A 13,928-nucleotide genomic window follows, 5' to 3' on the forward strand; every position below is an offset into this window, starting at 1 on the left:
TTTCGGTTCGGCGACATTGCGAGACGGAGCACTCGCAACCAAGAATTCGAAAGCTTCCTCGCACACCAATGTCCGAACACAGAAAATTTTGCACGTGGACACAGCAGCTGCGGCGCAGCACAACCAACCGATGAGGCAAACACGTGAAGGAATGGCTGAATGGCAGCACGGCAGTAGGCCTATTCGATTTGCAAGCTTCGACCAATCGCGAGCGGCTAAAACGCTCCAGCCCTCTGGTAGCTAGACAGCGGCGAGTTCCGGTTCCCACGGCTGTCGCAAACGTTGGCTCAACAATCGCCGTTCAACACGTCCGATATAATGACACGAAATCTAGTGAAAGTTATCGCATACTAGAAAGCGAGCTCGAAATTATCTGCCATGTTATCTGCTCACAACGGTCACTACAAAACCACCCAAAAGAAGAGAGAGAAAAAAAAAAAGGCGACAACGGAAGTGTGCAGTGCAATGTGACAAAACGAATGCACTCCGGCTGGCTCCCGCCAACGTTGGCTCTGGCTAGCTATGGCTGACCGCGTGTCGAAAAATTGAAGAGGTCATGTGGTGGCAGCGTGGATACGAACTCGGTTCCTCGGTTTCCCGACTTTTTTCGCCCGGCCGCAGTGTGTTTGCATGCCAGCCCGTGTCATCGTAGGTCTTTTTTTTTTTCTCGGACAGTCCAGCGAAGCGTCGTGCGAGGCGGGGCCGGCGTAAAATTGCGTCGTACAATTGAGGTTTTTAATACATTATTTCTATGGGGGTTTTGCCGGGACCAAGCCAATTCGTCGTAAAACGCGAATCGTCGCAGGACCGGGGGACGTATAATCGAAGTTCCACTGTATTAATATAGAGGCCATTAGTACACCAATAAAAGGTCACAGGATCGGACTCTTCTGCAACTTCGCTTTCTTGCCGTGTGAAGTGCCAAAAGTAAACTTTCGCGACTATATTGCAGAAACAAGAATATAAATCCTTGTCTAATGAAAAAACAAAAACAAAAAAACACGGGGCTTGTTTTAGCCGATACGATAGAAAATCTTTCCACTAGTGGGATTATCTCGATTCGTGTTCTGAGCGGTTGTCCGTCCCTTTGGAGACAGAAGGGTATCTTGAAGGGCTAGTTGGTATGTTACTTCGATGGACAGGTTTATGTAAGCAGGTGATGCCATCTTTTACAAGACATGGGCACACATGCTAACGTGCAGGTATCCGGGAGCAAGGACTCTTCTCAGGTGGTCGGAATGGCCGAGTCGGAGGCGATGCAGGTGGCCATGGAGTCCTCTTCAGACAGCCAGGGGAGCTCCCCTGCCCACCACCCCCAAGGTCCCGTAGTGGGCATAGCAGCACTCAAACCCTGGACCACTGGCGAGGCCCATGTGAGTGGCACATTTGGATAAGTTACAGCCACACCTGAGAGCTCTCTCATTTCCTGGGCGGGACATGGCACTTAGAATTAAAAAAAAATTTCTTGATTGATTTTGATGATACTTGCCGATCTTATGTCTTTTTGTGTACAACACAGTGGAACCGTGTTGTCTCTTTGGGATAATGTTCATTACAGTGGGGTTGGCTTGCAGATGCTCAGCGACGGAAAATTTCAAATCAAAGTAAAATATTTTATACATGTTGTCCGACTCCGGTATGTGGGGAGCTTTAGCACTGAATACCGAGGAAACGAAAAATGTCCCTTTTGCGTTGTCTCAAAATCATGTCGGTACTCCTTTAAGGGGCTCACAGTATAGATCTTGCTTTTCCCCTAATGTGTATTTTTTAGAGCTGTGCGAATAGCAAAATGTTGGGTGCGAAGCGAATTCGAATATTGAAGTGTGAGTGCGAATCGAATCGAATATTTTTCGAATATTTCTCGAATATTTCTAGGATATTGTTCGAATACTTCGAAGCGAAATTGCAGAAAAAAAAGTTATAAGAGAGGATTCCTAAGCATATTCTTATGAGATAGCGACATGAAAGTGTTTCTTTTCGCAAGGTTGATTAAGCACTGGCGGGGTGATGTTTCATAGTTGTCTTATCAAGAATCAGGCAATGTAGAGGCCGAATCCTATTTATGTACATGATTTGGTGCAACAAAAGTGTTGCCGACAACACTTTACACGTGATAGGCAAAGATGCCATTTCCTCAGCCTCTCCTCCTCTTTTAACTTCTGCGGAAGCCCAACTGATGTGGCGGACAAGGGTGTGCTCCCTTCAAATCCAGAGTTCCAAATCTGCCTCGTAGACGTCGATATATAAGAACATCTGAAATTTTGGATGCTAAAAAGCTTCGGCGTCCCATTTTTCAGACTTTCTGCCCAAATTTCAGGCCCAAAACAGCATTAATTGAGCCCCCAACTCTGCCACATCTTTCATCTCCATGTTGGAACCAGCGTTTTCTTGAGTTAATACATTTGCGACCGTAGCGGGGCATGAAAGGCAGCTTTGCCGCAATACCGGGTTGTGATGAGGTGAAGCATAGTGAAAATCTAGCGACCACTTCCAATCGGACGTTGACTGTGTCTTGGCAAAGTTCGACCGTAACGGAGCTTGAAAGGCAGCTTTGCCGCAATACGAGAGTGTGACGAGGTGAAGCATATTTAATATCTAGGGACCACTTCCACTCGGACGTTGTCTCTTGGCAAAGTTCGACCGTAACGGAGCTTGAAAGGCAGCTTTGCCGCAATAGCGGGGTGTAATGTGGTGAAGCATATTAAAAATCTAGGGACTACTTCCAATCGGACGTTGACTGTGCCTTGGCAAAGTTCTACTATAACGGAGCTTGAAAGGCAGCTTTGCCGCAATACGAGAGTGTAATGAGGTGAAGCATATTGAAAATCTGAAGGGGTCACTTTCAATCGGACGTTGACTGTACTTGTTTTTGGGAAGTTCGAATAGTTCGAATAGTAAAATTCCAGTGCGAATCGAATTGAATAGCAAACACTATTAGAAAAATATTCGAAATTTCGAATATTCGCACACCCCTAGTATTTTTTGTTCAGCGCACCATTCATTCACTGAATGGATAGATGAATGAATGAATGAATGAATGAATGAATGAATGAATGAATGAATGAATGAATGAATGAAAATGAAATTCTGTTGTGTGTTGACAGGAGGATGAGGAAGAGAGTGGGATGAGTGCTGGTGAGGAAGAGGAGGAAGAAGAGGAGACGGAGGAGGAACTGAGCAGCGAGGAGGAGCGGTGCCCCGTGGGCACCCAGAGGCCACCCCAGATATTGGAGAGGGCACTGGTTGGCAAGGCAAGGCCACCTGGGTGAGTTCTCATTGAGCAATCTCGCATCAGATCATGCGACCATTTGAACAACCCTTGGCAGTGCATGGTGTAGTTGCAATAGTTTTCTGCTGCTGAGCGTGAGGTTGCGGTTTCGATTGCTGGCTGTGGCAGCCGCATTTTGTCCAGGGTGAATTGCAATGACGCTCGTGTACTCAAATTTTGGTGCAGGTTGAAGAACCCTGCAAGGTTGGAAACTAATCCCGAGAAACATTGTCGTTTCTTGTGCCAGTGTTCCGTTGGGTTGTTAAAATCAATCAATCAATCAATCAATCAATCAATTAGTTGTTCTTAGTATCGGCAATGTTTTTTTCCACAGTAATTGTTCATTCGTACATGTTGTGCAGTTAATGCTTTGCAGTTTTGCCACATGTGTTCAAGAATTCTTTCTTTGAACCAGGGAGTTCATCAATGTCGTATGGCACAAGGTGCATTTGCTGCAAATGTCTGAAATTTCTTGGATGTTGTTGCCAGTGTTGTTGCGAGAGACACATCTAATCAGATTTAGCACGTGACGAGAAATAGTGTCGAATGACTTTCGAACTATGTGACCAACAATGCTTGCTCCGCAATGTGGCCATTTCTGCTGTGTCATCATGGCGTGGCATGATGACAGTCAAAATTTATGGGCCTTCGCCTTCTACCTCATTTTGTAGATTGGGAGGGCAACCGCATTCATCAAGGGGAGAGGGTTCTGCTCTTCCCGTTGAGTTATCACAATCGTGGCACGGCACGGATGGACCTTCATTACCTTCCCGGTGAGTCCCGGTTTATTTTTTTTCCTTGTGATTTTTAACAGCGAAGCTGTTGTAGCTTGCCGTAGTCGGTGCGGTGTCACCATAAAACTCCTCAGCTGGGTGTGCGCCACAGTAATTGGGCAAGCCCCACTACCATGCACAGCAGGTGCGAGTGTCAGACGAAAACGAACACATGAAAAAGAGAGAAAGAAAGAGGAAGAGAAAAATAGAGCGAAATGAAGGGAATGAAGACATAAAAAGACAGAGACTGAGTAAAACATTGAAAAAGAGAGAAAGAGGTTGAAAGAAGCAGACAAAAAAAGATAGAAAAAAAATAAAAAAATAAGGAGAAACAAAGAAAGAGAAAGAAAGAAACAGAGAGAGAAAGAAAGAGAAGAAAGAAATAAGGAGAAACAAGGAAGGCCATGCAGCTGCGCTCTTCCTTCAGGCTTGGCACCAATGGTGCGAAGCTGCCATGATCTCTTTTTGTGTGATCGGCCATTGATCTCATGCTTGCTTCGTGCATCAGGCTGCTACACATAACGTAGCCAATTAGAGCAGTCTACTTTGCTGTGTGGTTGATGGTTACAATTTTGTCCCAGTACAGACGAACCCCCCAATAACGAAAACGCCGGGGAAAGGATTTTTGTTCGTTCTCGTGAGAATTCCATTGTCGCAAAAATAGAAAAATGCGCACACCATTTACTTCGCACAACCAAAATTTATTTAAAGAAGCCACTGATCTTGCTGTGTTTCACGTTGCTTTAAAAGAGCTTGACTGCTCGAGCCTAGCAGCTCAATAAGCTTTGTGTAGCTTCGTCGTCGTGGATGCCGAAGAAAGTGTGAATGATGCCAACAGCATCAAGAACTTCGTGCAAACTTACTTGCCTTTCTTGCGCTTCGCTGCTTTCCTCACTGTCGTTGTCACTCTCATATTCTTTGTGCACACTTTCGAGGATAGCGTCGCTGAATTGTTCGTGCACAATCAGGTCGGTGTCGGCACACAAAAAGTCGTGCAGTTCAACAGTGTCTGGTATCGCTCCATCGACACGGCAAAGCGCATTTCATGCTTCAGCTAGTGGATGCAGGCCAACGCTGCATGCATTTAACTCTGTGGACGTTCGCCGGGGACGCCAGATTTCTTCATTACTGCGAGAATTTTGTTCTTGAGGACTTGCCAAGGTCTTGAGGCCTGCAAACACAAATACATGTGTGGCAACAGTGCGTTATGAAATCGTGTTATGTACTCAGAGGCAAAAGGTTTTGATACTTTGGGGGAAATGTCAGTGGTTGCAAGGAAAAAAAAAATTGGAAAGAAAGACAGGTCTTTGAAATTAACTGCGAGCATCTCCTCGCGATAAGGCCTTCATAAGGCTTTACCTGGCATGACAGCATTACCATTACATGCAATGCAGTGTGTTAGATGAGGTTGTTCGAGACAAATCTAGGGATGGGCGAATAGTAAATTTGAGGTTCGAAGCGAATAGTGATTTGGGTCAAATAATTTCGAATTGAATAGTTCAAATAGTATATTATCACATACTATAAAGAAAAATGTGCATTTTTGTCATGACTTACTAACTTGCACAATATTTTTAAAAATTAGACCTAGGCATGTGCGAATGTCACTTTTTTGAATTGAAGTGAAGTAGAAGCAACTTTGCATAGTAGCAAGATTTGAATAGCAGTAGTGTGCTAGTTATAAGCGGCAAAATATGTTACGTTTTAAAATTTTCTATACATAGTGCATATAAGCCCGCATAACAAGCTTTTTAACTAAAAATATTGAGGAGCAAGCAATATGTACACTTAACCTTGAAGTGTGGATTTGTGTGTGTGCGTACTTTCCCTGGATAGGTGGTTACACGGCATAACAGCCCCGCGTTGCAGTGAAGCCTCTCTTATACGGAGGGTACATTCTGTCAAATATATGTCCAATCGTTCATTTCGAATACAGTAAAAGCTCGTTATAACGAAGCGGGATATAACGAACTAATGGATATAACGAAGCAATCGTAATTCCCCTTGAAATTCTCATAGACGCCCATGTATTTAAAACCTCGTTTTAACGAAGCTAAAATTTCCTCGCAATGGATATAACGAACCTTTTTTTTCCCCCACCGAGCATTTACTGACCATTTTGGTAGCCAGCAAGTCAATGTCTTATAGCGCGCGACGGTTTACGTCCCATCACGGATGCGGTAATTCAAAACTCGCGCCTCACGCTCCCGAGGAGCCGCCTGCCAACACGCGCGAGGGTGCGCGTCTGCCTGCCTCCCCTTTCCACTGAAACTCGTGGACCCACCCGCGGACGTAACCCGGCCTCCCCTCTCCCGCGTAACTCGTGGACCCGCCCGCTCTCCTGTTGCGCGCGTGGACGGTGTCGCGGCGACCGCGCGCCGTGGGCGCGGGCCTTTTTGCTGGTCGTTTGCTGCGTGTGCATCAGAACAGCGTCTCTCTCGGTTCCCGCCGCTAGACAGGAGATGGACGACGGCAACGGCAAACGAAAGCGCAAAACGATTACAATCGAGCAGAAGGCGGCTATGTTGAAAGCTGTTGAGTCCGGCGTCAAGAAGAAAAAAGTTGCCCAAGATTTCGGCGTAGCGTTGAGCATGGTACCGCAAGCGTGTGATAGACCGAATTCTACTCAATATGAGCTTGAAGCGCGAGACTACAATCGACCTCTACATGGCGATCGAGATGCTACAGGCTGCTTGGATGTCTGTAACAGCAAGCACGATCGCCAACTGCTTCCGGCATGCCTCATTTGGCGTCAACAGCGGCGGTGCTGCTCGGTGCTGCCGCTAATGAGGGTGCCGCGGGTGACCAAGACCTGGCGTCGTGGGATGCTCTCCTTGACGCCGGAGTTGTGCCCGACTGCGACACCTTCTGCACGTACGTCAGTGCCGTTGCTGACGCGGTGACAACCGAAGAGCTGACAGAGGCTGAAATTGTGCGCGCGGTGACAGGGGTGGTGAATGACGACAGTGACGAATGTGTCGACGACAGCCCGGAGTTGGTGAACCCGATGTTCCGACGTCCGCACAAGCGCTGGATGCGGCAGACCTGCTGCGCCGCTTCTTCGGCACTCACGATGACGGCGAGGACGGACTCGACATAGCGGCAGCGGCCGAAAAAGCCATCATCCGTCTGAGGAAGACACGGCAGAAGTCTATTAACCCCTTCAGGGTTTTCGCCGTACATGTACGGCAGAAGCTTCCTGGTACCAAAGGGTTTTCGTCGTACATGTACGGCATAGCGTTTATTTTAAAACGCGCGCCTTTTTCGATCATTTCTTTTGTTTGGCCTGTGCTTCCACACTTCGGGAATATGTGGAATTTTTTTCATGCGCCGATGTCTCTCCGTTGTATTTTTTTTTCGCTTCCCAAAACGGCGCGCCGCCTATCGCTCGCTCATCCGAGCGCGTTCGCAGTGCAGCTGGTTTAAAGTGCGCACGTTTTTTGATGATTTCTCTTGCTTGGCATGTGCTGCCACGCTTCGGGAATATGTGGAATTTTTTTCATGCGCCGATGTCTCTCCGTTGTTGCTTTTTTTATGCTTCGCAAAATGGCGCGCCGCGTGCCGGCTATCGCGCAACCGAGAGCGCCCGCGGCGCGGTTCGGTTTCAAACGCGCGCCTTCTCCCGTTTCTCTTGCTTGGAATGTGCTGCCACGCATCGGGAATACGTGTAATTTTTTTAATACGCCAATGTCTCTCTGTCTTTTTTTTTTTCTTTCCAAAGAGGCGCGGTGGCTTGTAGTCTCGCATCAGAACGCGCGCACGCGGTCCGGCTCGTTTCGCTTTCGTCCTTCGGGTGGTTTTCGCTTCTTGCGCCCGCAAAGCTGATGGCTGTTTGGTTTCTAATCTCTCAAAGGGTGACCGCTTGTTACTCTCTCATTTATTGCACCCCGGCGCGCGATTACATCTGTTTCGGTGCGGCGCTAAATTACACAAACGACGCCGCTGTGATTGCGTTTCCCGTCTTGGGCTCTCGGAAAAACTAACTACGTCTTGTTGGCGATAAGACGAAGTATTACTGTAGCTTTTTCACTCGTTTTGCTTTCCGGACGGGCGCAGAACCATAGTTTTCTTCCGTGCGCTCGCTGACGCACTTCGCTTACGTTATGGAAGCGCGCGCCCGTTGCACTGCTGCCGGTGAGTCGAGCAGCGATTCTTTCGATGCGGACTATTCCCGAAGTGCCAAATCAGAATCTGATTCATTGGATTTCAGTTCGTCAGACGAGGAGTTTTTGACGAGTTTAGTCTCCGATGACGATAAAGCAGCGACATCTGAAACGCGTGCGCGGGGAGCCATGTTTCAAAGATTATCACACACTGAAAAGTTTTTAGTGTTAGAGCATGAGCGTTTTTAACCAGAAACGTACTCTGGTGCGCTTATTTTTGTATATTTGTGAGCTATGTTTAATACAATGCATAATTTTTATTCATAAAAAAACTGTGAAGCTTTCTTTTTTAGGATTCTGCTTGATTTTACTATGAATAAGCCATATGTATGTAACAACAAAACTGATTTTTTTGTCACTTTACGGTCACGAAAAAAAATTTTAGACAATTTTTTTCTTAAATAGAATCGCCTGAAGAATTTATTTCAGCAATAAAAAAATTACACATTTTTGGACTGGATTTCGCGAAAAAATTCGACCCTCAAAGGGTTAAGGACTATTTTTCTGCTAAGTGAGCCGCCAGCTGGTGTGCCGAGTTTGGCGGGAATAAAGTAGCAGTTCTTTGCTGTTCTTGCTTTTTTTTTTCTTTTGCTAGTTTTTCTCCGTGCGACGGCCGTTTTTTGTTTGCGTGGCGGGCTGCTGTGGGATTTGGTGGTCAGTACATCCTCTCTTGCGTGCTAATTGTCTGTAGAAATGGATATTGGCTATAACGAACTAGTGGTTATAACGAAGTAATTACGACTCCCCCTTCAACTTCGTTATAAACGAGGTTTTACTGTACTTTGAAACTTCTAATAATTTAAGTTCACCTCAAAATGCTCGAATATTCACCCATGTGTAGACAAATCAAATGCCATTCAGCAAGCACAACCATGTCAAGACTTTCCCGCTTGAATGTTTTTCGCAGGACTCTCGCCCCACGAGAAACCTCGAGTCCCGACGGGGGCGGCAGCTGCCACTCCCTGGAGGCCAGCAATCAGTCGGACAAGAACATGGCCGACTTCGAAGGTGAGGAGGAAGGGTCGACGACCTGGCCCCGGGTCATGGTGACGACTCCGACCTCCCGGGAGGTGCCTCTCACGTCGCCCATCAACGCCAGCCAGGTGTGTCAACCGGGCAAGACGCTGCTCTGGGACCTGCTGCAGGACGGCAAAATCGTGAGTGTGGTCGCCTTGTTCACTTACGGGGTCTCTTGTGCATTTGGGAATGGTGGACATGGCAAGTACTAAAGTGTCTACGCACAAAAAGGGCATATTGCTACGCCTGTACAGTAAACCACCTAAATGAAATACATTCAAGGATCCTCAGTTGAGACATACTCAGTTGAGACACACAAGCGCTGAAGAGGTTCATCTGTGCGTGGTTGGTGCTGAAGCCTAGCTCCGGGTTCCAGCCACACATAGCTGTACCATGCACGTGTTAACGTCCGCTTCCCTTAGCGCGAGCAATCGCAGCTATGACGGATTTGGGTGAATAAGGCAGCTGGCTAAGTCAACAAACAACACTTTATTGCTTCGCCTCACTATTGCGTGCCTCACTTGTGTTTTACCGAATAAAATTACAAATTGTCATTATGATATTAGTGAAAGCAAACCTGCTTTGTCTTAAACATGATTTGGCCAATTTCGTTGATGTCACTTTTGCTATACTTGCAGGAGGAGCTGGGTGAAGAGCTGGCCCTTGAAGCTGAGAAGGTGCTATGTAGTTTGGTGTGCTGGTATGTGGACCGCAGTGTGAGAACACAGTTCATCGAGGGCTGCCTCCGAAACCTGGCACAGAGCAGGTGAGTGGCTGTTGTCGAATGGGCGGAGGCATCATAGGACGTTTATAAACATGCCAGAAACTCGAATGAGAATGACAGCTGCCGAAAAAAATGCGATGGTGTCCATTTGCAAACTTGAACGCCCAATATCCGTTCTGGACATCTTCTTAGCTTAGTTGTTGGCGTCTTTGTTTGGGGGCGCGAACTAAGACATACAAAAGACCAATAGACAAGAAATGTTGTAGACACATATGGCCATTCAAGCAGTGCTGTGTGTACGGTGTTCTTTTGTATTTCTTATTTTGCGTCCAACATAGGTAGTTTTCAAGATTACAGCAGAACCTCATTCATATGTCTTTGAAAAGAACATGGGACAAAATGTACCACGCGAGGAAACATGCAGTCCATATTCACCAGAATATCGAGCAATTTTGCTTGATAACGATATCGTGAATGCTGGCACCGCGAAATTGCACGCAACAGGAAAGTATCAATGAGGTTCTGTTGTATTTGTGGCCATTATGACTGCAATTCTAAATTAGAATCTTGCTTATTTAAATAGAAATAATAGTAATTTTGTCATCCATGTAGGAAATTGCATAGCCTGCTGCACTAATAACTTATGCTTCCTCTATTTTTAGGTCTGTGGTCGTCTCACTGCGCCTGCTACCCAAGCTACTAGCATCTTTCCAGCAGCCCAGGGAAGGCGCAGACACACACTGCGTCACCATGTAAGCATCTTCACTTGAACCTTTGTCAGTCATGCGATTCTAAAGTTGTTCTAAATTGGGAGGTGCGAGTTCAATTGCAATTTCTGTACCTCACAGTGATGTACACTCAAACCTCATTATAACGAATACGGATATAACGAATCATCGGTTATAATGAAGTAAATGAAGAATAGCCTTGTCATAGCTACAGTGTTACAAATAAATGTTTATAACGAATTTTCGGATATAACGAAGTTATTTTTGTGGCAGATGCGACTTTGTTATAATGAGGTTTGAGTGTATCTTGTGCCTCCTATCACAATTGCTAAGCACGTGGATGAACGAACCGATCTTTCTTTGTTGCAGGTGGGCGGAGCGTGAACACGGAATGATGCGGCTATTTCTCGAAGACCTTGTACGATACACAAACAGTCGCAAGAAATTCTCTGCACCCGCGCACAAGCTGTAAGGTCCTCTTTGTTTCCTTCTTAGTGCAGACGTGCATTTGTGCTGTTGCGTTGATATAGTACTCACGGATTGAAACACGAAAATTTGGGGCTAAGTAATGCACATACTTTCGTTTGGAGCGTCTACAGTTTGTGTCACATCGGCGTAATTTGGCCCGAACAATTACATCAGAGTGCACATTACCTTTCGCAGCCAGATCTGCAGCGACATGACGCGGTTACCATGAGCATTTGCTCATAGCAGTCGTTATACTAAAAAGAACGATGTCGCGCTTCAATCCATGAGTGCTGTGCGTTGTGGTGCCAAACCTAAACAGCCTGTCTTGTTATACGTTACTACCTCTAGTGGGTCAATGTAATAGTAATGCCATATGTGGCATGCGAGACTTGTGAGGGTATTAGTGTGGCCTGATTGACTCGGTTGTGAGTGTAGGTCTGCATACTCACTCGCGAGGTGACTGTGTCTGACTCAGAGTCTGAGTCAGCCTGGCTGAGCACATGGTGAGTCTGGGTTAGAGTGAGCCCCAAGCGAAAGTGTTTCATCAATGGAATCTGATTGAGTTCTGGTTAATTTATTGATCTATGGTTGTGAAACGCTTCTGTGATGCGGTATGTTGCCTGTTGAATTGCCCTAATCTACAGTCAACTCTCGCTTGTTCAGACAGCCGATAGCCTATAATGTTAGTCACCTCAAGTTGAATAACTTACGGTAAAAAATATTGTCCAGATATCATAAAATAATATGCAGATGTATGTAGATACTCCCCTAGTCTAAACAGATGCATGAGCCAGTTTCCTTAAAGGGGTCATGAACCACTTTTCCAAGTAATGATCTAATGGCCTCAGTATCGGAGTGTACTGCCTCCCGAATCGATTGCCGCAAAAATTTCTCGAATCCGTCAAGAATCAGCGGAGTTACGGGGGTTTGGCGCACGCTCCCAGCGCTTTCTCTCTTTTCTCCTGCCGGCGAGCGCACTGGAAGCTAGACAGGGAGGGATGGCATGGGGGAAAGAAGTTACGCCAGCGCGCGTCGTGAAACGCGATCGCTCTCCCGCTGTGATTCGCTTGCGCGAGTGCGGCTACCGTGTACTGAGGAGTGCGGCGCCGGCAAGTGGCGGCACCCCGCGGCAAGAAGCGCATCTGATCCGAACGCCGCTCTCGATTTACGTCGGCTATCGGCCAATAAGCATGCTATGTCTCTTGCGACGTACAGCGGACAGACGCCCCGCCCACCGACGAGAGTGAGAACCGGCCTCTGTTTGAAAAGAGGGTGCCTGGGGAAACGGCAACTTCGCGCTCCGCTTGTGGCCATTACGCGGCGCGCACGACTGTAATATTTGGCAGAGCAGTTCATAGCCGTGTCAGCTTTCCGCAGGATGTGTTTTTTCAATCAGCCCAAGGGGTGCTTCATGACCCCTTTAAGTCACCTTCTGTTGACTCTCGTCGGTGTGCAGAAACAGCCCAATTGTCATCTATTCTTGTTTTGATCAATTTCGGCTTCTGAATACAGTCGAACCCACTTATAACGATCCCACATATAACGATCTATCGGTTATAACGACCATATTTGGGTGCACTTACGATTTTCCTATGCTAACCATGAAGCTGCGTCCAGATATAGCGAACATTTTTCAAAGTCTCCTACTTTTACAACGAACACTTCGGACACGGTCGCGGTAAAAACATGGCGCATACGAAGCGAAAAGAAGCCTGCCTTCTAAAGCGTGACAGATGCCTTCTAAAGCGTGACAGGGGCACGCGCGAGCGCGTGCCCCGCTCCAGTTTACTCGCGATTAAGATACCCAGATCGGCGAGCACCGCACGCAGATTTCGGATGCTGCGAGCGAGGTCGCTCACTTTCCAGGCATTTCTTCAGTGATAGAATGGCAGTGAGGGAAAAAAAATAGTAGGCAGCATGAAGCCTTGCGGTCAGCTTTCGCACGGTCACCTTTCCTGACGCCGTTCGCTGCTACGACCGCCTGCGATGAACCAAACAATGCCTTGGAACGCAAGAAGGCATAAATGCAAGAAGTGATAACCGCGATAGCTTTCCATCGCAAAAAGGTCCACTACGTCCCTAAACTCGTCGACGCCACAATGTGCCGCGAAAAGTCGTCCGTCTTTTTGGTAACAGCAGAGACCGGTCGATCGGTGATTACGACTTCCGCGCGATTGCGGCGATGCCTTCGCGGATAAGCATCAGAAAAGAGCGAAGGCGTGGTGGTGGCCATCGATAAACGTGCCGTTATGCCTATAGCCGACAACCTTATCACAGTCATCTGTAGATATCAGCTCGGCTGCGCATGTGGCGTACACCGTACACTGCGGATTGACGGCGGTACGAGCGCGCCATGCTTAGCCATGCTGCCGTTCGCAAGTTTGCCGCCGCCGCGTCGTGCGAGACCGCTTTAAAGTGCGCGTCGCTTTGTAGAAACGAAAGTAGCTCGCTGTTGTTGAGCGGCGCGGGCACCGAGAAACGTCGATGCACTGACAGCGAGCGTATACAGCGTGTTTGACTAGGTGACAACTGAAGTGCGCCGCGCATCGTCGTGCAGGGCCGCGAGAGCATCGCGGAGACGTAGAGTGCGCGTTGCTTGGAAAATGCTTGTTTTCGCCGCGTTGGAACGAAGAGGCTAGTCGCCGCACCCGTGCACGGTCCGGAGTGAAGCAAGCACGAAGAACGTACAAACGCGCGCATACGGCATACAGCAAGCGGCCCGGCAGTGACTCCGCGACCCGAGTAGGCGACGCGCTGCATGCAACTAGCCAGGGATGATCGGCTTCA

General features: G+C 47.5%; 1 protein-coding gene across 1 annotated transcript in view; it reads left to right on the forward strand.

The window, feature by feature from the left end:
- LOC119374613 (ubiquitin carboxyl-terminal hydrolase 34) overlaps positions 1-13,928 on the forward strand; it is a 152,743-nt gene that overhangs the window by 29,105 nt on the left and 109,710 nt on the right. Inside the window, exons 13-19 of the mRNA XM_049411107.1 lie at positions 1,203-1,373; positions 3,105-3,265; positions 3,940-4,041; positions 9,112-9,361; positions 9,860-9,987; positions 10,608-10,697; positions 11,043-11,141. Coding sequence (XP_049267064.1) covers positions 1,203-1,373; positions 3,105-3,265; positions 3,940-4,041; positions 9,112-9,361; positions 9,860-9,987; positions 10,608-10,697; positions 11,043-11,141 — 1,001 coding nt within the window. The remainder of the gene's footprint in view (positions 1-1,202; positions 1,374-3,104; positions 3,266-3,939; positions 4,042-9,111; positions 9,362-9,859; positions 9,988-10,607; positions 10,698-11,042; positions 11,142-13,928) is intronic.

The sequence above is a fragment of the Rhipicephalus sanguineus genome, chromosome 11 (genome assembly GCF_013339695.2).
Source record: "Rhipicephalus sanguineus isolate Rsan-2018 chromosome 11, BIME_Rsan_1.4, whole genome shotgun sequence".
Taxonomy (NCBI): domain Eukaryota; kingdom Metazoa; phylum Arthropoda; class Arachnida; order Ixodida; family Ixodidae; genus Rhipicephalus; species Rhipicephalus sanguineus.